The 26,441-nt window shown below is 45.0% G+C and overlaps 1 protein-coding gene and 1 non-coding gene across 7 annotated transcripts in view; one reads left to right on the top strand and one right to left on the bottom strand.

The window, feature by feature from the left end:
- Positions 1-26,441, top strand: part of GIGYF1 (GRB10 interacting GYF protein 1) — a 316,678-nt gene that overhangs the window by 212,833 nt on the left and 77,404 nt on the right. For 3 of the 6 annotated variants that reach the window (XR_003939962.1, XM_030186348.1, XM_030186346.1), the window contains exons 15-18: positions 7,333-7,433; positions 7,628-7,744; positions 21,800-21,900; positions 22,228-22,310. Coding sequence is in view for 5 of the 6 variants with exons in the window: in XM_030186348.1 (XP_030042208.1) it covers positions 7,333-7,433; positions 7,628-7,744; positions 21,800-21,900; positions 22,228-22,310 (402 nt within the window). In the remaining variant the exon portion in view is untranslated. The remainder of the gene's footprint in view (positions 1-7,332; positions 7,434-7,627; positions 7,745-21,799; positions 21,901-22,227; positions 22,311-26,441) is intronic. The other 3 variants (XM_030186350.1, XM_030186347.1, XM_030186349.1) reach the window with 2 other exon arrangements.
- LOC115458487 lies at positions 9,356-9,462 on the bottom strand. The gene has a single exon (XR_003940083.1). It is a non-coding gene; the product is annotated as a U6 spliceosomal RNA (small nuclear RNA).

The raw sequence follows: 26,441 nt of genomic DNA, 5'->3' as shown, positions 1-26,441 counted from the left end.
ATTCACAAGGAAGATTTAGATATAGTTACAATAATTTTTAGTACAAGTACTTTGGGCTAATGAAAGTGAATTCATTTCAGGTGGTTTCAATACACATTTTCTTCTGACAGCCAACTTAAGTATACCTGGTTGTAGTCATCACAGAATTTAAACCTATACAACCGGCAGATACCAGTAGAGTCTTCCTCTCCATGATGGTAGCTAGAAGCAAGGTAGAGCAAGCAGGTCCAGTGTAGATGATGACACTTGGAGATCGAGCTGATGGGTTGACTCCCCTGCAGAGTCCTACGTGGTTTATCATCAGTCATTGTAGCACCATGGATAGGCATTGGCCAGGGGTATTAGTTGACAGAAACTTGCCACTCATGTAAAAACCTGCTATGACAACCTTAGATATCTCAATATAGGATGGAATTCCCCTGCTTTGAGTTCTCCTTCATTCTGTTAGGCTGGTTCTTAGATGACTCACTGAACATACTGTTCGATCAGGGTCACAGTCATTACTATCTGATGCAAGGCAGAGTAACAATCTTTAGCACTGAGAATTCATGTGATGCCACAGGTCTTTGATTCAGGCTTGGTTAGATTAAATTCTGTGACACACATACTAAATTATGACAGGGGCTATACCCTTTACACCTCCATTCTATCCAAAAACATCTCATGATTATTCATTGTGGAGCTCCTGAAAACCTTAGTGGCCGAATATCCTGGGGACAGGGTTGAGAACCCCTGATGATGGACAAGTAGAGGTGGTCTATGAAAATGGTGTAGAACCTGCATCAGAAACACCAACAAAACAAAAACCTAGGAGAGTAAAAATAGGTAATAGACAAATCCAAATACTCAGTAGTATACATAATCCCCAAGTGATCTTTTTCAACATAATATGCAAGAACAAATGGGCAGACTCTTGGGGTTCACATGGTAACATAGAAATAATAGTTTTAGTAGAAAGGGGTGGTTAAATGCATGCAGTGGCTTTCCAAAGAAGAGGTTGAAATAGTAATGAAATTCTAGAAAGTATGAGATAATGCACAGACTATTCCTAGTTGCTAAAAAGGGGAAGGCTTAACCAGATTTCAGGTAGGGTCTGTGACATGGCATGAAAATAAATTGGGTGAGCTGGATGGACCTTAGTATTCTTAGCTATCTTCATAGTTATTTATTATTGTTGTTATTATTATTATTTATTGCATTTGTATCCCACATTATCCCACCTGTTTGCAGGCTCAATGTGGCTTACATAGTTTTGTTAACATTGTCATTTCAGGATATCAGATACAGTCAGTAATGTGAGACAAGGAAGGGGATAAAGAAGAAGGAAGGGCGTGATTAGGGTAGTTGTAGAAGGTGGTCTTTCATAATTGAGTGGGTTGGTGTGGTGACTTAGTGAGGCTATAGGTTCTCATTGTCCTTGTTGAAGAAGAATGTCTTCAGAGATTTTCGAAAGATAGTTGTTTTGTTGATTGCTTTCAAGTCTGGAGGTAATGCATTCCATAACTGCGTGCTCATGTAAGAGAAGGTAGTGGCATGCATCAGCTTGTATTTAAGACCTTTGCAGCTGGGGTAGTGCAGGTTGAGAAATTTGCGGGATGATCTTGTGGCGTTTCTGGGAGGTAGGTCCACGAGGTTTAGCATGTAGATTGGGGCGTCTGCGTGAATGATTTTGTGTACAATCGTGCAGATCTTGAACGCAATGCGTTCCTTAAGTGGGAGCCAGTGAAGTTTCTCTCTTAGGGGTTTTGCACTTTCATATTTAGTTTTTCCAAATATGAGTCTGGCGGCCTTATTCTGAGCAGTTTGGAGTTTTTTGATTGTCTGTTCTTTGCATCCGCCGTACAGTGCATTGCAGTAGTCCAGATGACTTATTACCATTGACTGTACCAGGGTACGGAAGATGTATCTCGGGAAGAAAGGTTTTACTCTTTTGAGTTTCCACATGGTGTAGAACATCTTTTTCGTCATGTTTTTCACGTGGCTATCAAGAGTGAGGTTTTGATCAATGGTGACTCCAAGAATTTTCAAGTTTTGTAAGACAGGAATGGAACAGTATGGTGTGATTATGGTGGAGAAGTTTTTTGTGTTATGTTGTGAGGTGAGTATAAGACGTGTTTTTTCTGTGTTGTTTTATTTGGAATGCATCTGCCCAGTTGTGCATTATTTGGAGGCTTTGGTTGATCTCATTGGTGAGTTCATTTAGATTGTGTTTGAACGGGATGTAAATTGTGACGTCATCTGCATATATGTATGGCGTTGAGATTTTGATTGGCTAGAGGTATCATCATTAGGTTGAATAATGTTGGTGAGAGCGGGGATCCCTGGGGGACTCCACATTCAGGTATCCAAGGGGGTGATCTGTCCACGTTCGTTGTTACTTGGTATGATCTTGTGGTCAGGAATCCTTTGAACCATTTGAGAACTGTGCCTCCTACTCCAAAGTATTCTAGTATATGTATTAGTATATCGTGATTAACCATATCAAAGGCACTGGACATGTCGAATTGTAAGAGGAGGATGTTGTTACCAGTTGCAGTTTGAATTAGTTCATTGCGTACACTAGTAGAGTTTCGGTGCTGTGATTCGACCGAAATCCTGATTGAGATTCGTGTAGAATTGAGTGTTTAAGTATTCAGTAAGTTGATTCGTCACTGTGCCTTCCATGAGTTTGGTCATGAGTGGAATAGATGCTACTGGTCAATAGTTGGTTTAGGTCCATTGTGCTTTTTTTAGCATCTTTCGGTAGCGGAGTGAGTAGAATGTTTCCTTTATTTGTGAGAAAGAGTCCATTTTGAAGCCTGTGATTTACGTGGTTCCTGAGGTCTATTTTGAATTGTTTGGGTGCGGATCTTATTAGACTGTTAGGGCAGATGTCTAATTTGCATTGTGATTTGGCGTATTTTCCGAGCCAGTATGAAATTTCATTTGATGAGAGCGTGTCAGTCGGTCCATGATCGATCTGCTCCGGGTTTTGGGTCTAGACATTCAAGAATATTTGTGTAGTCCGTTGTGTTGGTGGGTATCATGAGTCGGAGCTTTATGATTTTTTTCATTGAAGTAGTTTGCAAGGTTGGTTGCTGATGGGGTATCTGAGTTGTTGGAGGTGACCTTGGTAGTATTTAGGAAATTGTTTATGAGTGAGAAGAGTTTGTGTGTATCCTTGTAGTTTGGTCCTATTTTGGTTTTGTAATAGGTCCTTTTAGTTTGGTCGTGTATTTGTATTTTCTTTGTAGTTATTTCCAGTCTTTGTGTGTGTTTTCGTCTTTTTTTCTTGCTCCATGCTCTTTCTAATCTTCTGACCTGTGTTTTTAGTTCTTTTAATTCTTCGTTGAACCATGGTATTGAGCTTTTTCTATGTGAGGTTCTGGTTTGAAGTGGTGCTGTATTGTTCTGCATCTGTTATCTCATTCTTGGAGAAATTGGGGTGAGTTTGTAGGTATTGTCCATTCGTCAGTGTAGAATTGTTGCCAGAATGTTAGTGGGTCTATTTTGCCTCTCATAATATGTGTTGTTTTTGTTTTGGTTGTGTCTTTTTTGTTCTCCAGTGGAGGGAAAGGTTTGCACTGTAGTGGTTGGACTGTGGTCTGGCTGTCCATTTTGTGTCTATTAGTGTGAGATTTGGTTCTGATGAGAATTTGTGGGTGATGTCTAGCGTATGTCCTTTGTTATGGGTGGGTTGTATATTTGGCCAGTGGAGCTCCCATAGTTGCAGGAAGTCTTTGCATTCACGTACATTGAGTTAGTATCTTCAAGTTGAAGATTGATGTCTCCTGCTATGAGAAGGTTCTGGGTGGAAACACAAGTGTTCGATATAAAGTCCAGAAAGTGCGTTTGTGAGTCTTGCCAATTGCCCGGGGGTCTGTAGAATAAGATTAGGTTTAGGTGATCACATAGGTTGGAGTGGTTGATTCTGACTGAGGCTATTTCGAGTTGGGGAATTATAGATTCTGCTGCTGTTGTGACTGTGAATTGAGATTTATAGATTATTGCTATTCCTCCTCTTTTTCCTTCTCTTGTCCAGTGGGTAATTTTGTATCCTGGAGGACAGAGCTCTAGTATTATTGGATCTTTGGGGTCATGGATCCAAGTTTCTCTGATAAGTAGGAGGTCGAGATGGTCAGTTGTGATCCAGTCGGTTAGTATCGTGGTTTTATTGACTGCCGATCTGGCATTGATGTATCCTATTTGTATTTGTTGGTGGTGGTGTTCAGTTGAGTTTGCGGTGGTGTTAATTTTTATCAGCTGTCTGTCTTCCTGATGTGTAAGTTTATGTCCTTTCGTTCCTTTCTGTTGACGTTGAAGGTGGCTAGTAGTTTTTTCGTGCTGTTGATTTTTTTGGATGGGCATGTTATGCATAGGTTGTGAGGGTGGCTTGTGAGTTGTGGGAGTAGTGTTGTCTATATTAAGAGTTGTAGGTGAGTGGGTTAGGGAGAGACAGTATGTGATTAGGAATAATAATTTGCTGGGGTTCATATCAGTGATAGTTATTTAGGAGGTGTTTAGCAAATTACAGTTCAAGATGCAGTATAAACATAGTAACATAGTAGATGACGGCAGAAAAAGACCTGCACGGTCCATCCAATCTGCCCAACAAGATGAACTCATGTGTATACCTTACCTTGATTTGTACCTGTCTTTTTCAGGGCACAGACCGTATAAGTCTGCACAGCACTATTCCCTCCTCCCAACCACCAGCCCCGCCTCCCACCTCCGGCTCTGGCACAGACCGTATAAGTCTGCCCAGCACTATTCCCCGCCTCCCACCACTGGACCTGGCACAGACCGTATGTCTGCCCTCCACTATCTTTGCCTCCCAACCGCCAACCCCTCTTCCCCCCACCGGCTCCGCCACCCAATTTCGGCTAAGCTTCTGAGGATCCATTCCTTCTGCACAGGATTCCTTTATGTATATCCCACGCATGTTTGAATTCCGTTACCGTTTTCCTCTCCACCACCTCCCGCGGGAGGGCATTCCAAGCATCCACCACTCTCTCTGTGAAAAAATACTTCCTGACATCTTTTTTTGAGTCTGCCTCCCTTCAGTCTCATTTCATGTCCTCTTGTTCTACCGCCTTCCCATCTCCGGAAAAGATTTGCGGATTAATACCTTTCAAATATTTGAACGTTTGTATCATATCACCCCTGTTCCTCCTTTCCTCCAGGGTATACATGTTCAGGTCAGCAAGTCTCTCCTCATACGTCTTGGAACGCAAATCCCATACCATTCTCGTAGCTTTTCTTTGCACCGCTTCAATTTTTTTTTACATCCTTAGCAAGGTACGGCCTCCAAAACTGAACACAATACTCCAGGTGGGGCCTCACCAATGACTTATACAGAGGCATCAACAATTCCTTTCTTCTGCTGGTTACACCTCTCTCTATACAGCCTAGCAACCTTCTCGCTACGGCCACCGCATTGTCACACTGTTTTGTCGCCTTCAGATCCTCGTATACTATCACCCCAAGATCCCTCTCCCCCTCAGTACATATCAGACTCTCACCGCCTAACACATAAGTCTCTCGTGGGTTTCTACTCCCTAGGTGCATCACTTTGCATTTCTTCGCATTGAATTTTAACTGCCAAACCTTAGACCATTCTTCTAGCTTCCGCAGATCTTTTTTCATGTTTTCCACTCCCTCCCGGATGTCCACTCTGTATAGAGCTATGAGATGCCTAGTAAGCATTTAGAAGGTATTTAACAGGTTATAGGTCATGCTTCAGTATGGTGCTATGAGATGTGTACCAAACATTTGATCGATATTTAAATTACAGCTTATGTGATGAGGTGCCTAATAAGCGGTTAGACAGCATTACTGATCCTGTTTCAGTATAATGCTATAGAAAACCTAGCATACATTTAAAAGGCATTTTAAATTACAGTTTTAGACGCAGTATTATGTTATGAGGTGCTTAATCAGTAGTTAAAAGCATTACAGTTCTTGCTTCAGTATAATGCTATGGGAAACCTAGCAAACATTTAACAAGGCATTTAAATTACAACTGTATACTAATTATTAAAAGCATTATAGATCTTGTTTCAATGCGGTGCTATGAGTTATAAAGCAAGCAGTTAAGAGGTATTTAGATAACAGTTCTAGATGTAGTGTGATACCTCCCACATGAGTTCTGTCAGCATCATTCCAAGAAACCTGTAGGCATTTCAGGTCAGCAGAGGTTGGAAGGGCAAGTCCAGACTCCAAACTTCAGCTATTGTTCCTTCACCAGTTTTGAGAACGTGGATAGCAGCTCGGATCCTTCAGCTTGCCTTTCTGGATGGTCTAGGGCTCCTCCAGCAACCGTGGCTGTGGCTTGGTGCCAGCACTCACAAGCAGCAGCGCTCTCCAGCCGGGCTCGTCACCGGATGATCGCTGGCGCGGCGCTCAATCCCCGTTCTACACTGGTCTCCGCTCCGGCTGTGGAACACTTTTATTGATAAGCCTGGTACAATTTTTGCGCTGCAGGAAAACGTTTAGTACAGAAGCATGCCAAAAGCATGAAAAATAGTCCCAGATGATCTTTGCTTTTGTGCTATTTTGTACAATTGTGTGGTTGGGGAATATCCGCTCCGGTTGTGCAGCCTCCAGCTGTTCCCTTCTGCTCCCCGCCTGCGCCGTGGTGCCTGGGCCTCTCATCCGGTAGGCTGTCTCCAGTCGCGTAGTTGGCCTCGTGGTCCCGACCGGTTATTGATAGCGCCGTTCCCACTTCCGTCGCTTTCCCTGGGTGGCTGTTCGTACCCGATTTTCGCTATCCGGGGCAGGATCGTACCCCCGCTACGAGGTGGACTCGGTTCGGCGAGGCTCAAGCGCGCAGGTAGACTCAGTTTGGCGGAGCTCTAGCGTGTAGGTCAGATTGTCGGGCCAGACCGCCGATATCTGGGTCCTACCTGATTTGGAGCTGCTCGCGGTTGTTCCCACCGCCGACCGCAGTTGGTTTTAGTGTAGACCTTTCTGGTGGGTTCATCTGAAGGTCCCGTTCAATTCTGGATTAGGTTAGACCTCTGTTCACAAAGGTCAGTGCTCCGTGACCATTCCAACGGTGACCCTCGCGTGGTGAAAATAAATTGGGTGAGCTGGATGGACCTTAGTATTCTTAGCTATCTTCATAGTTAGGTGTTTTACTAGACCCATTCTGTCTGTGTTCATGAAATACTGTAGCCCCCTACTTGTTCTCTGGCATTATATCTTGCCTCCTTTGTTCTACTTCCATGCTGCTTTGAAGAGATCACAAGAGTCAAAATTGAGCAGAGAAAACTGAATGTATTTCTAGTTAATTACCTGTACTGCCGTAGTGATGACACAACAATAGTTCTAATAACAAACTCTTTCTTGCAGGGCAACATGGACCAGGATAGATTGAAGAAACAGCAGGAGCTGGCAGCTGCAGCCCTCTACCAACAGCTCCAGCATCAGCAGTTCTTACAGTTAATCAACAGGTAAATCATAACCATTATCTCCCCGCTCCCCCAAAAAAGGCCAGAGATCAAATACTGCATGTATGGATGTCTCCCTACCTTCAGATGTAGTGGCATCAAATTGATTGCTTGTTATGTGTTGTAAGAATTAGGATATTTATTAGACTGTCCTTCCCTCCTCCTACCCCTTTTCTTTTGTTTTCACTGTCCTTCAGCAGGCAACAGTATGCACAATGTGCATTACAACAGAAGGCAGCTTCAGGGGACCTGACACCGCAGCAGCAGCAGCAACTAACCATGTTCCTGCAGCAGCTACAAGCTCTCAAAACCAGGTACAGTAATTCTTTCCCCTTGGATCTCATAATTTCAGCTCCCATTTCAGCCCCTCCATCTCTACCGTACAGTAAAGCCATGAAACTGCTTTCCTATGAGCACAGATTTTAGATGATGCCCTGTATGTGACATACTGAACTGTAGCACTCACAGATGACCCCAAACACTTGCTGTCATGCCTGAGAATCAGAATTTCTCTATTAGCAGCTCAACTGATTTGCATAAATTGGTCACATGGTTGTTCCAAACTGATAGCTCAGGATCTTGAAGTACTTGAATTAATTGCTATATAACAAGGCAGCCAGATTGCCAGCAATTGCTTAGGCCTACAGTCAGTGTTCCCTCTAAGGGTTTTACTCTAATAATCACAAAATATTGTTCTATTTCCAGAATATTTCAATCTTTGGATACTATTGATATAACAAAACTGGATCCAAAATACTAACAGTAACCCCAGGGATAAATAGTTCTTAAATTAGAATAAAAGAAAACCTCAATAGCCCAGAAAACCTACATAGATGACTTACCTCTGCATTGCCACTTATCATAGGTTTTAATCAAACACTATGGAAACAAACCTCAGTGAAAAAGAACTCCACAGGAGAAAAAACCGCTGAGACCAAAAATCCAGAGTAAACAAGGGGGAAAAGATTGCTAGGGTTAGTGTTAAATTCAAACCAACTACCGCCCAGTAGCATCTATCCCTTTGGTAACCAAACTAATGGAAGGTATGGCAACCAAACAACTTACTGACTACTTAAATTCTCTATTCTTCATGATTCTGAATCAGTAGAGTAGTTAGTACTTTTTCGGTGCTGTGGTTGGACCAAAATCCTAACTAAATTTAAACAAGCAATTGCAACTGGCAACAGTATACTTCTCCTACAATTTGATATGTCCAGCGCATTCGACATGGTAAGCCATAAAATATTATTAAACATCTTAGAATACTTTGGAGTTGGAGGAAACGTTCTTAGCTGGTTTAGAGGCTTCCTAACCGCAAGAGCATACCAAGTGAAATCTAATTCAAATATATCAGCTCCATGGAAACCTGAATGCGGAGTTCCCCAAGGATCACCACTCTCACCAACTCTCTTCAATCTAATGATGACACCTCTGGCCAAATCGCTATCTAACCAAGGCCTCATTCCTTACATATACACAGATGATGTCACGATCTACATCCTGTACAAGCACGATCTAAACGAAATCACTAATGACATCAACCACAGCTTCCAAATCATGAACTCATGGGCAGATGCATTTCAATTAAAACTTAATGCAGAAAAAACACAATGTCTCATCCTCTCATCACAACACAACACGAGTAAATCCACTACTTATAATCACACCAAACTTTACCCTTCCCATCTCAGACAGCCTGAAAATTCTTGGAGTTACCATTGAGTGAAATCTCACACTGGAAACCCATGTGAAGAATACAAAAAAGAAAATGTTCCACTCAATGTGGAAACTCAAGAGTAAAACCTTTCTTCCCAAGGGATATATTTCGCAGCCTGGTACAATCAATAGTGCTAAGTCACCTAGACTACTGCAATGCACTCTACGCTGGTTGTAAAGAAAAATCATCAAGAAATTTCAAACAGCCCAAAACACTGCAGCCAGACTCATATTTGGGTGTCATCCTTGCGCAGGGGCCATGCTAATCTTCTCTGTATCGTTCCAATTTTAGTATATGTGCTGCCGAAGCGAGCACCAGACTCATATTTGGTAATACGAAAGTGCCAAACCCCTAAGAGAAAAACTACACTGGCTCCCACTCAAAGAACATATTACATTCAAGGTTTGCACCCTGGTTCATAAAGTCATTTCTCCGAGCACAAGCAGGCTGCTTGTTCTCATGACTGGGTTGACGTCCATGGCAGCCCCCTCCAACCGGAACAAAATTCTCGCGGGAGGTCCCGCATGCGCGGCCGTCCTCCCGCCCGTGCGCGACCGTTCCCGCTCAGTTTTTTCCTTTCCGCGCTGGAACACTAAAAGATCAGCACGCACATTCCTGAATCTCCACTTCCCCAGCTGCAAAGGACTAAAATACAAATTAACACATGCATCCAGCTTTTCCTACATAAGCACGCAGTTTTGGAATACATTATCACTTGACGTGAAAAAAATGCGCGACCTAATCAACTTTCTGAAATCATTGAAGACCTACCTCTTCAACAGAGCATACCACAACAAACCATCATATGAACTTTAGCGCATTACCGCTTTATCTGTTATTCCGAATGTGATCTATTTATACCTGATTGCTTAATTTCCACTGTCTCTCATGTTCTTTATGTAATCACCAATTGTATCTTTTACTCTGGAATGGCGATAGCCATGACGGAACAATGTAAGCCACATTGAGCCTGCAAATGGGTGGGAAAATGTGGGATACAAATGCAACAAATAAATAAAATGAACAAATAACTGGAATAGTGCCAAAAAATAGTTGCATGTGCATAAGGAAGAAAAACTACTTATCTTCTCCACTCAGGTGGTATCGTGACTTCGCCAAGGTTGCTAGAAGTTATCCACCAAATACATCTCAATGAGTAGTTTCTCCGTAGTGCCAGCAGCTCCCTGACAAGGAGCCCCCTTGTTTTGCTTCTGCTTCAGGGGGCAACAGCAAAAATAACAACTTTTTCAGTCATGCAACCCGACACAAAGGTGGCGGATCTTTGTTTAAAATGCCTTCAATAGGAGACACCCCTCCGATATTATCTGGAAATAACTAATGAAGAAACATTAAAGGTAAAACCTTATTAAACCCAAAGCTTCAGATTAATAAAATGCTTCCTGTTCCAGTGGGCCATTTAATCCTTTAGGGGTACCCGTCTGTAGCATATAGATCCATCTTTGTTAAACAGCGAGCAATATTTCCTCTCCGTTTATTATCTACTACTTGTTCAATCGCCATACATCTAAGTTGTTCAAATGTGTGGCTATTCTGTATGTAATTCTTCACTAAAGGCCTTTAGATTTTTTTTGCGTTAATACTATGTTCAATCAATCTCATCTTTAGCATATTTATTTATTTATGAACATTTATACCCCACTTTTTTCCACATAAAGCAGACTCAAAGTGGCTTACAATGTACAGATTAATCAATTACAATTACATTGGATAGGGGGGAAGGAACAGGGTAAGAAGGCAAAGGGAAGAGAGACTAAGATGGACTGTGGAAATCCAGATGCAGAGATGGCCCAGAGTGGTTTGAACAGTTCACGGCAAGGCGATCCACAATTGGGAGCTGTAGCAATACCCAGTAAGCGCAGGCAAAGTGCAGAAGAAACAGCAATATGCGGCCAGGAGAGTGGTAGTGGTCACCAGAGGCAGACAACAGCAGCTGGAGGCGGACAATGCCGGCGGGGCCCAGGATGACAGTGGTTCTGGCAATACCACCACAGAGGAAGAGAGACCGCAGCCTGCCTGCGCACTCCGGCACTCTGGACCGCAACGGGAAAGAGATGCTAGTTCCACTTCGTAGGAGGAAATCACAGATGACAGCACCATAGGTAAGGTGAAACGAAGACCAAGTTGTTTGCAGCAGCAAAGTGGCTGCTGCTTGTGTAATGCTGAATAACTGGGGACTAGAAAGGAGCCGCTGGACTGCAACCGACGTTCCTGGTGCCATGGAGAGGGATCCATAGTGGTGCAGGAGCAAACGTTCCTCCTCCCTAGTCTCAACCAACGAGGCCCTCCAGACCATGGACAGCCGTCACCGCGCTGTCAGTCCGGCAGAAGAGGAAGAGCCGCACAGCTGAGCAGCCGGCGGCATGGGCGGGGCCCGGGTGAACAACTCAACGGCCAGAAGCCCATCTGGGCCAGGGCAGCAGAGGCAGCAGACTCCTCACAGAAAGATGAACTTCGGGGAGGAGGTGGCAGCGGCCTGCCGGTGGTTGGTCCTCAAAGACAACGGCAACGAGTAGACCCGACTTGCCCCTCTACAACGAACGGGCTCCCCACGGCGCTCCGGACCCAGAGAGGCACTGAATGAGGGGAGCCACGCTCAAATGCCAGGTGAAAACCCAAGGATGCCCGGAGTTAACGGTTTCCCGTCCGGTTATCCGGCGGCCATCTTAGAAACTATATGCCTGAAATCTCTCCTGCATGCACTTGTCTGAAAATATCAGGAGTGCAGAGAGCTTTAGGATACTGTTGGGATGAAGGGCGTACATGGACCCAAATTATACTTGGCTGGGTTTCTCTTTACCACCCCCCTTCCACTTTACTTTGTTTTGGTTTGGCCAATTTCTAGTTGACTACCTGCTTATTTTCATTACTCCCAGGCTGGGCTGCTCAGGAGGATCCTCTTATGGCTTGCAGTGTCAGAGCCTTGGCTCCATTGTTAGCCTCCATTTGTGGAATTTGCTAGAGTGCTACATGGTCTTCATTCCTACTTCAAGTAACATTCTTTAATCAGCTTATCCGACATAACTGTCAATTTGGATAGATAGTAATGCAGAATTAGTTTGGGTTCTAGAATCCCAACTCCACATGCCTAGGCCCATTTTTATTCTGTAACAGGCTTGCAACGATTTGCATGTGGTTTCGGGTTCATCTATGTTCTGACCTCGCAGTTGCAAGGTGCAGTTTTCCATTTGTTGTTTCCAGTGAGCCTGGTAGCTAGGGATTCCCCACATGTCAAACGTTTAGCGTGATCATGCTTCAGAGAGCTCTGTAAAAGCATGATACAAGCTCCAGACTGGGAACGTGGACCATGTGAGAATATATAGCCGTCTGTCCTCGGAGAATACCTGCTACAGGTAAGTAACCGCTGTATTGTCTAATGGAGTTGACACTACAGGTATGCACATTTTTGGGGTTTATGGGTAAATTCCCAAATATCTGAATGACTCAGGAGTTCACGTCAGTGGAAGCTCTCACAATTTTCCTACGAGTCTGCATCCCACATAAGTGCTTCTGATTTTGCCATATTCAGTTTCAAAGCAGAGAAGGTGCCAATGGTTTGAAAATCTTCCATTAAAATTTGGAGGGGTTGCTTCGGCTTCGTCCGATGAACCAGCAGATTGTCTGCAAATGGTGCAGTTTTAAACTCATGATGTCCAATATTTTAATTCTCTTTATCTCCGAATCTAGTGTCAATACAAAAGCCAAGGGAGATAGCAGACAACCTTACCTAGTTCCTTTGTGGCTAGGGAAACCTCTAGACAGACTTCCATTGAAGGATATAACAGGCCTAGGGGCTGAATATAATGCTTGTACTGCAGCACAAAATTGCCTCCCTACACTATAATATTCCAAAACTTTAAACCTATACTGCCACTCTACCCATTCGCATGCCTTCTCTGCGTCAAAGCTAACGAGCAGAGAGGGTATCCATTTTTTTCCGAGTGACTGTTGGGCAGACTGGATGGACCACTCAGGTCTTTATCTGCCATCACTTGCTATGTTACTGTGGCAAGCATCCTGTTTCCAACAGTAGTCAATGCAGGTCACAAATACCTGGCAAGATCCCAAAAAGTACAAAACATTCTATACTGCTTATCCCAGAAATAGTGGATTTTCCCCAAGTCCATTTAATAATGGTCTATGGACTTGGAAGCCATCCAAACCTTTTTTAAACTCTGCTAAGCTAACCTCTTTTACCACATTCTCTGGCAACGAATTCCAGAGTTTAATTACACGTTGAGTGAAGAAACATTTTCTCCAATTTGTTTTAAATTTACTACATTGTAGCTTCCTCGCATGCCCCCTTGTCCTAGTATTTTTGGAAAGCGTAAACAGATGCTTCACATCTACCCGTTCCACTCCACTCATTATTTTATAGACCTCTATCATATCTCCCCTCAGCTGCCTTTTCTCCATGTTGAAGAGCCCTAGCCGCTTTAGCTTTTCCTCATAGGGAAGTCGTCCCATCCCCTTTATCATTTTTGTCTCCCTTCTCTGTACCTTTTCTAATTCCACTATATCTTTTTTGAGATATGGTGACCAGAATTGAACACAATATTCGAGGTGCGGTCGCACCATGGAGCGATTCAAAAGCATTATAACATCCTCATTTTTGTTTTCCATTCCTTTCCTAATAATACCTAACATTCTATTTGCTTTCTTAGCCGCAGCAGCACACTGAACAGAAGGTTTCAACGTATCATCAACGACAACACCTAGATCCCTTTCTTGGTCTGGGGCCCCTAACGTGGAACCTTGCATGACGTAGCTATAGTTCGGGTTCCTCTTTCCCACATGCATCACTTTGCACTTGCTCACATTAAACGTCATCTGCCAAATGACAGCCATTTGTCCTGGTTGTAATGTCAGTGTTCAGTCATGGTGGCACTGGCCACCTTTTTGGGCAGACTGGATGGACCTTGTAGGTCTTTATCTGCTGTTATTTACTGTTACTGTGTAAGACACCTTAGTGGAATAAGCCCGAAGACCAGTAGGAGGTCCTTGCCCTTTAAGATATATAAGTTGATAAAATTGTGTGTATCAGCCAGTGCACAGTCATTGCTTTTGTAGTTGCTTTATCCGTCTTAGCTCTGTGTTCTTAGCTCAGTCAGTTTCTCCTGTTGACATGTGCAAAGCCACAATCTGATCGTTTCTGCATGCCTTTTCCGAATGTTACAGGTTAGGCATCATGTCAGAGAGGTTCCTGCCTTTGATGCCAGTGGCTTGGCAGCAAGGGTTTGATCTTCCCAGTTTGAGGGTTGCTTTGCTGCATCCCATTAATTTTGGACTGGTCTGGTGGACAGAAAGGAAACTTTTGGTCTTAGCTGCTAATTTTCTTTCCTTGAGTCTGACCAGACCAGTCCAGAGACCCTCTCTATTTCCTAATTTCTGGCCTTCCAGTTCATCAACTGAGCTTAGGATATGGAAGGGCTCTGGAAACGTTTTGGTGTTATCTTGGTTGTGATTGGTTCTTGTTAAGGATTCTGTATATTATTATTTAGTTTATTATTTATTGCATTTGTATCCCACCTATTTGCAGGCTCAATGTGGCTTACAAGGTCCCGTTATGGCAATCGCCATTCCAAGGTGAAAGATACAATTGGTAGTCCGTTGGGACCTAATGTAAAAAGAAAATAGAAACTAGGTGGGGTGTTGATGTGTTATAAATAGCTTGGTATGCTTTGTTGAAGAGAGAGGTCTTCAAAGATTTACGAAAGTTAGTTATTTCGTAGATTGTTTTTAGGTTACGTGGCAGGGCATTCCATATCTGCGTGCTCATATAGGAGAAGCTGGCTGTGTGTGTTAGTTTATATTTTAAACCTTTACAGCTGGGGAAGTGTAGGTTAAGAAACGTGTGTGCGGATCTTTTGGCATTTCTGGGTGTCAGGTCGATGAGGTCTAGCATGTAGGCTGGGGCATCTCCGTGAATGATTTTATGAACTAGAGAAGCCAGTGTAGTTTTTCTCTTAGGGGGTTTGCACTTTCATATTTTGTTTTTCCAAATATGAGTCTGGCTGCAGTGTTCTGGGCTGTTTGAAGTTTCTTAATGATTTGCTCTTTGAAGCCAGCGTAGAGTGCATTGCAGTAGTCTAGGTGACTTAGCACCATTGATTGTACCAGGCTGCGAAAAATGATCCTTGGGAAGAAAGGTTTTACTCTTTTGAGTTTCCACATTGAGTGGAACATCTTCTTAGTTGTATTCTTCACATGATTTTCAAGTGTGAGATTTCGATCAGTGGTAACTCTGAGAATTTTCAGTGTGTTTGAAAAGGGCAGGGAAAAGTTTGGTGTGGTTATAGTGGTGAACTTACTTGTGTTATATTGTGAAGTAAGTATAAGACATTGTGTTTTTTCTGCATTAAGTTTTAGCTGAAATGCGAGTTTTGTGCTTCGGGGCTCTGGGTCTGGTGGGGCTCACTATTCCTCTTGGGGTGTCACACCTGCTAGTCGGGTCACTCCCCCGGTGCTGCTCTCTCCCTCTCTGAGGCTGGCAGCCTTGTGCCTCGGCTGCTTTCTGAGTACTGCAGCCTTGAGTGCCCTACAATCAGCAGCTGCCATATTGTGCTCTATATCCATCAGGATAGTTGATATTTTGGTTCTACTTACCTGTGCTGAGAGGGAGAGCAGCGCGATCCTTGTGTTTATTGGTTTTACGGAAGCAGGTCGTTGTTGGCGGCGCTGTGTTTTTCGTGGCTTTTCGAGGGCGCTATGGTGGGCAAGCTTCTCCGTTGCCATGCGTGTTCCCGATGCGGCATAGAGACACCGGGAGGGCCGTGCTATCTCTGCGGTGAGTCGAAACAGCTGTCCGCGGCTCCTCCGGTGTTGTCAGCAGAAGGGGCAGTGTGCGCTGCTTCTCTTCTGCCTGCGGTTTCGCAAGAGGGAGCGTCAGTGGGAACGAGCGCCATGATGGCTCCAGCGCGGGCTGCAGATGCGGTGGTTTCGGCGGGAACAGCCGCCATTTTGACTCTGGCGCGTTCAGCGGAGGTGGCGGTGTTTGGGCCTGTTTCCCCTATGTTGGTTCAAAAGGGGCCGTCTGAAAGCACAGGAGGAGTTGGTTTTCCCCCTGATTTTGTGTGGACGCTGTATCAGGCATGGAAATCGGGGGCCCCCCCCAGTTGGAGAAAGGGGGTAGCTCCATGCCCGCTTAAAAATCCCGTGTAGAGTGGGTTGATGAGGGGGATTGTTTTTCTCTCAGGTATTCTGAAGGGCACCTCAGTGATTTTGGAGAATCTGAGGGCTTCGAGGGTGCTCAGGAGCCGGAATGTTCCGTTCCTGGTGAGGATCCCTCTGTGGTCAGAATTTTTCATAGGGATGAGCTTACGGAGCTCATTGATCAGGTGACTTCCACTCTGAGGTTTGGACAGAAGCCCCCTTGGGAGAGGCAGGTCAGGTGGACCCTTTAGTGAAAGGTATTCAACGCAAAGCGCGGTCCTTCCCCATGAATAAGGATCTCAGGGAGATGATTTCTCAGGAGTGGAGTGCCCCAGACGCTCCTTGTAGGGTGTCTAAGGCAATGGCGAGGCTCTATCCTCTGCCACAGGAGGATAGACTCCTTTAAGGCTCCCACGGTGGATGCAGTGGTTACGGCGGTCACCAAGGCTACGGCTATCCCGGTGGGTGGCGGGACCGCGCTCCGAGATCCCCAGGACAGGAGGTTGGAATCTTTCCTTAAGCGTAGCTTTGATTTGTCGGCCCTAGTCCTCCAGGCTTCGGTCTGTGGGGGTTTAGTGGCTCGAGCCTGCTTTCGCTGGGCCGAGAAGCTCCTCGACGATTCAGTAGAAGTCGGTTCTTCAGGGGTTCAGGAATTGGCTAAGTTAGAGATGAGCTCGTCCTTCCTGTCTGATGCCCTGTACGATTTGTTGAGGGCTTCAGCCAAGAATATGGCCCTGGTGGTAGGAGCGCGTAGGGCCCTTTGGTTGCGAGGATGGGTCGCAGATGCGGCCTCTAAGGCCAAATTGTGTTCTCTTCCGTTTAAGGGTTCTATGCTCTTTGGCGAAAACTTGGATAAGTTGGTGCGGGGCCTTACTGATGCTAAGGTTCCTCGTCTTCCGGAGTTTCGTCCCAAAGCCAGTTCCAGAGGTATCTCCGCACGTGGTCGGTTTAAAGAAGCTCAGCGGTATAGGCAGGGAAGGATTAGTGGAACTTCTAGAGGTCGTTTTTTCCAGCGCACCCAGTCCTTTTGAGGAAGTCGCAGTGGGGCCCGTGACTTCTCGGGCCGTGGGTCCTTCTCGGGGGGATCAGGTGCGGCCTGTAATTCCCAATGATGGTGTGCGGGTTCAGTCTCTGGTACGTGTGGGGGCTTGGCTGAGCCAGTTTTACCAGAGCTGGACCCAAGATCACGTCAGACCAGTGGGTGCTCGAAGTGGTGAGAGAGGGTTATGCGCTAGAGTTCGAAAGTGCAGTACCCGAAGTTTATTTTATAGAGTCCCTTTGTCATTCGCGGGCCAAGCGGGTGGCAGTGCGGGAGACTTTGCGGCGTCTCCTCAGTCTGGGAGCAGTAGTGTCGGTTCCTCCCCCTCAGCAACGTTCGGGCTGTTATTTGATCTATTTTGTTGTAAAGAAAAAGGAAAGTTCCTTTCGGCCTATTTTAGATCTCAAGAGGGTCAGTGCGGCACTAAAGGTTCCGTCCTTTCGCATGGAGACTCTGTGGTCAGTCATTGTGGTGGTTCGGCAGGGCGAGTTTCTGACTTCCCTGGATTTGACAGAGGCTTACCTTCACATTCCCATTCATCCGTCGCATCAGCGTTTTCTTCGAATTGCTGTGTTAGGGAAGCATTTTCAGTTTTGTGCGCTGCCCTTCGGTCTCGCGACAGCCCCTCGCACCTTTTCCAAAGTCATGCTGGTGGTAGCGGCGGTGCTGCGTCGGCAGGGGATTCTAGTGCATCCGTATTTAGACGACTGGCTGATTCGGGCCAAGTCGAGAGCGGAGAGCGTAGCGGCTACCGCTCGAGTGGTGGAGGTGCTGGAATCTCTTGGTTGGGTAGTGAACCGCAGCAAGAGCCATCTAGTTCCGGCTCAGTCTCTGGAATATCTGGGGGTGCGTTTCGAGACAGGCGATGGTCGAGTGTTTTTGCCTTCTCTTCGGATTCGCAAGCTGCAGGATCGTATTCGTCTTTTTCTTGCGGAATCTCTTCCGACGGCGCTGGATTATCTGCAGGTGCTGGGAATGATGGCGGCGACTATAGAGGTGGTGCCCTGGGCCAGGGCTCACATGCGGCCGTTGCAGACAGCTCTGCTCAGTCGGTGGTCTCCGCAATCGCAGGATTTAGAGGTGCGCTTGCCCCTGAGTGCAACCCCCCGTCTCAGTCTCCGCTGGTGGCTCAACACACGCAACCTGGAAAAGGGCATGCCTTTGGAACCCCCAGAGTGGGTGGTCCTCACCACAGACACCAGCCTCTTAGGATGGGGGACTCACTGTCTCGGCCAAGTAGCGCAAGGCCGCTGGTCCTCGGAGGAAGCTCAGTGGTCCATCAACCGGTTGGAGACCCGGGCCATTCGCTTGGCGCTTCAGTCCTTCCAGTCTCTGCTCCTAGCCAGGGAGGTCAGGGTGCTATGTGACAATGCCACAGCCTTAGCGTACGTCAACCGACAGGGAGGCACAAAGAGTCGCGCGGTCGCGGAGGAAGCGGCTCAGTTGTGCCAATGGGCGGAAGTCCATCTTCAGGCTCTGTTGGCGGCCCACGTAGCAGGGGTGGACAACGTGGACGCGGATTTTCTGAGCAGAAATACCCTAGATCCCGACGAATGGTCTCTTCATCGATCAGTCTTCAATCGCATTGTGGTGGTATGGGGTCTGCCAGTGATGGATCTCATGGTGACAGCGGGAAATGCGCGAGTACAGCGGTTCTACAGTCGCAGACGGGATCCTCGGTCAGAAGGAATAGATGCCCTTTTGCTGCCATGGCCGCAGGGGCTTCTGTATGTCTTTCCTCCGTGGCCGTTAGTCGGAAGGATAGTTCAGCGCATCGAACGTCACTCGGGGAGGGTGATTCTGATAGCTCCAAATTGGCCCCGTCGTCCGTGGTTCGGAGATCTGGTGCGTCTGGCGGTAGCAGAACCTCTTCCGCTAACAGAGACTATTGTTGTGTCAAGGCCCGATTGTGCTGCCGGACCCGTCTCCATTCTCTCTTATGGCCTGGCTCTTGAAAGGCACAGGTTGAAGAAGGGGTTTTCTTCTCGGGTCATTGCTACAATGTTAAGTTCCCGCAAACAGTCCACATCCCTGGCGTACGTTCGGGTCTGGAGACTTTTTGAGCACTGGTGTCGAGATCGGGAGGTGAGGCCGCTGCGTTCCTCGGTCCCAGAGGTGTTGGAATTTTTGCAGGATGGTTTGGACAGGGGTTTGGCTTTGTCTACTCTGAAGGTGCAGGTAGCGGCTGAATCTTCTTTTCGTGGAAGGATTCAGGGAAAGTCTTTAGCTTCTGCACCGGACGTAGTACGTTTTCTGAAGGGTGTTAAGTTGCTTCGGCCTCCCCGTTGTCGGTTGGTTCCTCCGTGGGATTTGAATCTTGTTTTAGAGGCTTTGGTCAGGCCTCCATTCGAGCCTCTGGTCTCTGCTACGGTCAAAGATTTGTCCTTGAAAATGGTGTTCTTGGTAGCTATTACATCAGCGCGTAGGGTGTCTGAACTTTATGCTCTGTCTTGTAGGGCTCCTTTCTTATCCTTTTCCAAGGAGAGGGTTACCTTGAGGCCAGTGCCCTCCTTTTTGCCCAAGGTAGTTTCGGAATTTCATGTGAATCAGACCATTTCTTTGCCTGTTTGAGGGAGTTTGGCGGGGGACTCGGAGCAGCGGCGGCTTGCTAAGTTAGATGTGAAGCGAGCTTTGCGGTGTTATCTGTCTAGAACTCGGGAGTTCAGAGCCTCAGATCGGCTGTTCGTTCTTTATGGCGGTCCAAAGAAGGGGGCTGCGGCTTCAAAGGCCACCATAGCCAGGTGGTTGAAGGAGGCGATTTCGTCTGCTTACGTCTTGAAGGGACGGTCAGTACCTAAGGTCTTTTCAGCTCATTCCACCAGGGGAGTAGCGGCCTCTTGGGCGGAAAGTAGCATGATCCCTCCGCTAGATATTTGTCGGGCGGCGGTCTGGTCCTCTTTGCATTCGTTTGTCAAGCATTATAGGATTGATGTTCATGCAAAGGAAGCGAGTTTCGGGGCAGCTGTTTTGTCCTCTGGCCTCCGAGGTTCCCGCCCGTAAGTGGTTACTGTTTTGGTACGTCCCAAGCGTCTTGACCGGTCTGGAGGGTTGCTGAGGAAGGTGAAATTAGATCTTACCTGCTAATTTTCTTTTCTCTAGACCCTCCAGACCGGTCAAGGGCCCGCCCAGTATGTCCTTTCGGCCAGAAGGGGTTCTTTCAATATAGGGTTGCGTCTGGCAGCTGATGACTGTTGTTCAAGTAATTTCAGATGCCTTGATCCAGCTTCTGTTCTGGTTTGGCTCTGTTCCAGGTTTGGCTTGTTCTGTGGCCTGCCTGTGGAAGCACATGGAAGATGTGGGAATTATGCTATGCCCACGTACAGGGTTCTGGTTAGTTTTCTTTGTTTTCTGCTTTTTTAGAGTTATACTGGTTAGTGGAAGGACTGCACAGGTTATTTAGGCAGTGTTCAAAGTTCAGTGTTTTCTCAGTCTCCCTCTGCTGGTAGGAGTACATAACCCAAGCGTCTTGACAGGTCTGGAGGGTCTAGAGGAAAGAAAATTAGCAGGTAAGATCTAATTTCACCTTTGGAAGCTTTGGTTTATATCCTTGGTGATTTCCGATAGATCATGTTTGAATGGGATGTAGATCGTGACGTCGTCTCTAAGGAAAGAAAATTAGCAGCTGAGGCCAAAATTTTCCTTATTAAAAAAAGTAACTGTTTTCACCTCCTTACTGTTCTTTGATTCATAGATGTTCAATACACATTGTACTCTCGCAAATATCCATAGCTTTATCGGTTCCTATCTGTGAATCTGCTTGGGAGTAAAGCTGGGAGTATAGCTGAATGGTGTTAGAGAAAGCAAAATTGCTAATAGCAGCATTTAAGTAGATTCATAGTATCCAGACACTACCACCTGCAGCATTGCTTATTCCATGTAGCTAAGGTTTGGAGAAGAAAGAAAAAAAAAAGTAAACTTGGGAGTTTGAGTGGCTGCTTGGTTTCTTAACAGTTCAAAAGCTTCAAGATTCCACAATTTTAGCTTTGAGGACAATCTTGTGACCTGTCTGTATGAATCCATTCAGCTGCTGATATTAGATAATTCTAGTGGTAAACCTTTTCTTTTTCTCTAGCCTGCATTATTTACAACCCTTGTCATAGACCAAGGAGCTTAACTTGTCCAAAGTCTATATATCCTGCTGCTGCAAGGCTGGCTCCAAAAAGACACGTTCTGGAATTTACAGTACACCTGTAATGGTTATGATCTAATTTTATTCTTATCTTTACAAGTCTGCTTCTGATAAACTGCGCTACTGATAAGATCACGAGGAGCCTGAATTATGAAAACCACTAGCAATACTAATAGATTCTTATTCTTAGTGTTACCCCTTACATTACATATCAGTCTTGTGATTAGAAAGCCTGGAGAGACACAATAGCATAGTATTGAACTTGTGTGTGTTGTTGTGCCACTGATTTGTCTCCCTAACTTTTGTTGCCCCAGAAGTGGAGAGCAAGGAATGATTCCATCTATGAATAGATCGATGTCAGTGCCAGATACAGGGTCCCTATGGGACATGCATACCTCAGCTTCACAGCCAACAGGTAAGATGCAAGGTCCCTTGAGGAGATGGTGGATGTGTACTTCTAGTTCATAGATAGTAGATAAGAGAGTCACTTTAATGATATGCATATATTTCAGCCTAACAGTGAACAGCTGAGATGCTGCAGGGTCCCTGTGGGACATACATACCTGTTTTCCAGACATGAGCATTCACTTTCAAGTTACAGTCTTGAAGGGCTTTTCCACTTCAATATTGGATGCGTATTTTATTGTGAAGCAGTTATCTACTGCCAGTGCAACAGTAACCATTCTGTTGTTGCCTCTTGTATTTCCACGTCTCAGTATAATCTTATCCTTTGTTTTTCTAGGCAGTGAAACCAGTTTATGGGATTTACCAATTAATTCTACAACTCAGGGTCCAATTTTAGAGCAACTTCAACTGCAACATAAAGTAAGTAAGAACAGGTGCAATATGTTAAATGTAAGCAGCTGGTAAAGGGTGTTCACTTAAAAAAATTGGAAATAAGACATTTATTTGGACTTAACATGTCACTTAACTCCCTACCAAGAGAGCTCCATATAACATAATCAGATGTAATAATTTAAAATATATGTAACAAAATATTTAAAAATATCACAAGGTGTAAATTAGGATGATCATCCCTTTTATTCCCTATTATTACTGATCATGAAATAATTTATCTGACCACTGCTTATTTCTAGGATAAGCAGTATAAAATGTATTGTACTGTTTTGGTATCTTGACAGATACTTGAGAACTGGATTGGCCAGTGTTGGAAACAAGATGCTGAACTTGATGGACCTTCGATCTCTCCCAGTATGGCAATACTTAAGTACTTATGACCAAAATCCTTTAGCGATATCATCTCCCTGGTTACTGAGTTGTACTGAGTGAGGGCAGCTTAAGAAAACCCCCTTTCTCCTCTTTTTTTTTCTTCACTTTCTGCACTATATCCATCTTTCATGGTCATCTTTCTTCCAGAAGTGGAGGAGTAGCCTACTGGTTAATGCAGTGACCTGGGAAACTGGGTTTGATTCCCACTGCCAGCTTCTTGTGACTCTGGGCAAGTCACTTAACCCTCCATTGCCTCTAGGCCCTCTAACCCCCCCCCCCCCCCCCCCCCCCCCCCCGGACATAAAAAGTAATTCCCTGGTGGCCCAGTGGGCTACATACCCTTCCTCCCCACCATATGGTAGGGAAGCTGCACCCAGTGCATACCAGGATGCACTGGGCAGGGCACCACCATTTTGAAGGCGGCACTTGGAGGAGAATTCTACTCCCTCCTCTGTCACACTACAAGATGCACCCAGAGTTGAGAAGCCCCTGTAGATGTTTCACACTCAGGGCCTTTGGTCCATTCAGGAAAAGCTATACAATTCTAAGGGGCTCCTTTACTAAGCTGCGCTGGAAGGTGGCCATTGTTGTTATCGCATGGGTTTCCTGCTTGCTGCGGCCACTTTTAGCATGGCAGTAAAATGACTGCATTTGTATAATTTTCTGTAATGGCCATGTTCTGATTTCCCAATTAGCACTTGACCCATTACCATGGGAGACCTTACTGCCACCTATTTTGTAGGCACTAAGGGCTCCCATGCTACCTCCATGTGGCAATGTGCCTATGCTATCCAGTTAGCGCAAGGCATGCGTACTCGCCACCCATTGATATGCCTCTCAAGCTAAAAAATAAACTTTTATAACGCAGGATTAGTACGCACTGAGCAGCACACTACTGCAATACGCCTCTGCATGTCTTGTGGCAGTGCTTTTTGGCACGCGGTTTGCAAGTGCTATTGCCTACAGCGGCTTAGTAAAAGGGCCCCCTATTCTTGAGTGGCTTTAATTTTATGCAGATTTTCTCTGTTCTGTGTACTGTTTAATAGGCACCTATATTCTGGTGTATCATTCACATCTCTGCAGCTGATAGTTCATAATTATAGGTTAGACATACCGAATTCTACCAAAATATGGTTGTGAACACTAGTACATAAGCATCGCCATGCTGGGACAGACCAAGGGTCCATCGAGCCCAGCACCCTGTCTCCGACAGCAGCCAAAAGAACAATTTGTCCCGCCCATCCCAGAAATAGTGGATTTTTCCCACGTCCATTCAATAACATTCTGTGGCCTTTTCCTCCAGGAAGACGTCCAACCCTTTTTTAAATTCTGCTAAGTCAACCTCATTAACCACTTTTCTGGCAACGAATTCCAGAGTCTACGCGTTCTGAAGAAAAATTTCCTCCGATTCATTCTAAATTTACTACACTGCAGCTTCATCGCATGCCTCCTTGTCCTAGTATTTTTGGAACGCATAAACAGATGCTCCACATCGACCCTTTCCATTCCACTCATTATCTTATAGACCTCTATCATATCTCCCCTCAGCCGCCTTTTTTCCAAGCTGAAGAGCCCCAGCCTCTTCAGCCTTTCCTCAAAGGGAAGTCATCCCACCCCTTGTATCATCTTTGTTGCCCTTCTCTGCACCTTTTCTAATTCCACTATATCTATTTTGAGCTGCAGCGACCAGAATTGCACACAATACTCAAGGTGCAATCGCACCATGGAAGCGATACAATGGCAGAATAATATCCTCATTTTTGTTTTCCATCCCTTTCCTAATAATACCCAACATTCTATTTGCTTTCCTAGCCGCAGCAGCACATTGAGCAGAAGGTTTCAACGTATCATCAACGATGACACCTAGATCCCTTTCTTTGTCCGTGACTCCTAACACTGAACCCTGCATGACGTAGCTATAGTTTGGGTTCCTCTTTCCCACATGCATCACTTTGCACTTGTTCACATTAAACGTCATCTGCCATTTAGATGCCCAGTCTCCCAGTCTCGTAAGGTCCTCTTGGAATTTCTCACAATCTTCCCGCGATTTGACGACTTTGAATAACTTTGTGTCAGCAAATTTGATTACCTCACTAGTTACCCCCATCTGTAGGTCATTCATGAATATGTTAAAAAGCAGAGGTCCCAGCACAGATCCCTGAGGGGACCCCACTAACTACCCTTCTCCATTGCAAATATTGACCTTTTAACCCTACTCTTCCTATCTTTCAACCAGTTTTTAATCCACAGTTTTTAATCCCATGTCCCTCTAATTTCCTCTGGAGTCTTTCATGAGGGACTTTATTAAACGCCTTCTGAAAATCTAGATACACAATATCAACTGGCTCACCTTTGTCCACATGTTTGTTTACCCCTTCAAAGAAATGCAGCAGATTGGTGAGGCAAGGCTTCCCTTCACTAAATCCATGTTGACTTTGTCCCATTAGTCCATGCTTTTGAATGTGCTCTGTAATTTTGTTCTTGATAATACTCTACCATTTTGCCCGGCACCGACATCAGACTCACCGGTCTATAATTTCCCGGGTCTCCTCTGGAACCTTTTTTAAATATCGTCATTACATTGGCCACCCTCCAATCTTCTGGTACCACATTCGATTTTAAGGATAAATTACAAATCACTAACAGTAGCTCTGCCAGCTCATTTTTTAGTTCTATCAATACCTGGGATGAATACCATCCTGTCCTGGAGATTTGCTACTCTTCAGTTTGCAGAACTGCTCCGTTACATCTTCCAGGTTTTTCCTAGCAAAATAAGATGATTTAAATTGTAATTAATATATTAAACAGATGTCTATTGTTCTCATTTAACATGACTGAAATAAATACAATTTGAAAAATCACAAATGCCTATGTGATTGGCTTTTATATATGAAACATATTCTGTATCGTTCCCCCATACTTCTTGCCAGTACATTTATACATTATCACAGAGAGAGAGAGTAAATGCAGTAATGCATTGGTGTCTGCCATAAAAGGTCAGCATAATTTTGAGATTTATTTATCTTACGGGAACATATTAGCATCCATTACTCCTCTCTGTGCCACAAAAAAGTGTGTTTGAGATATGGAAGCTGAAAGGAAGCTATGTTCATCAAGCTTGATACACTGCCAAATTCTGATAACGGGCAAGGCAGTTTACATAGTCAAAATTAAAAAATTGAAGGGAACACTATAAACAAAACAGAAAACATTCACCCAAAGGTAAAACATATACTAAAAACAAAGTCTCCTAAGCAAATGGGACTCCCCTAAAAGCCTTTAGTGGTAAATAACATTAAAAGCTGGATCAAAATAATGTTTAAACTGAGACACACAAGTTTCAAAGCGAAGAAATGGGAGGTAAGGCATTCCACAATTTGGGTGCCAGAAAATAGAAAGAGTTACAACTGGGTCATCTTCAAATGAGACGATGGGTATCTAATGAACGGAAAGATCGATGGGGAGTATAAGGAATATTAGATGGAGATAAAGTGGAGACAGCAGTGACAAACCTTGAGTGCCAGGCAGAGTCTTAAACTGGATTCTAAAGGACACTGGCGGCCAATGTAAGGCACAGAGAAGAGGATTTGCTTGGTCTTTGTTAGGAGCCAGACAAAGCAAACATCCATGTTCAGCATCTGCAATCTACGAAGTTGATGTTTCATAATAACTGCATAAATCATTTTACCATAATCTATCTTATGAAATAATTTCCTCCGGAGATAG

The sequence above is a fragment of the Microcaecilia unicolor genome, chromosome 14, assembly GCF_901765095.1.
Source record: "Microcaecilia unicolor chromosome 14, aMicUni1.1, whole genome shotgun sequence".
Taxonomy (NCBI): domain Eukaryota; kingdom Metazoa; phylum Chordata; class Amphibia; order Gymnophiona; family Siphonopidae; genus Microcaecilia; species Microcaecilia unicolor.
Note: the sequence above shows the minus strand (reverse complement) of the source record. Positions and strands in the feature narration are given on the sequence as shown.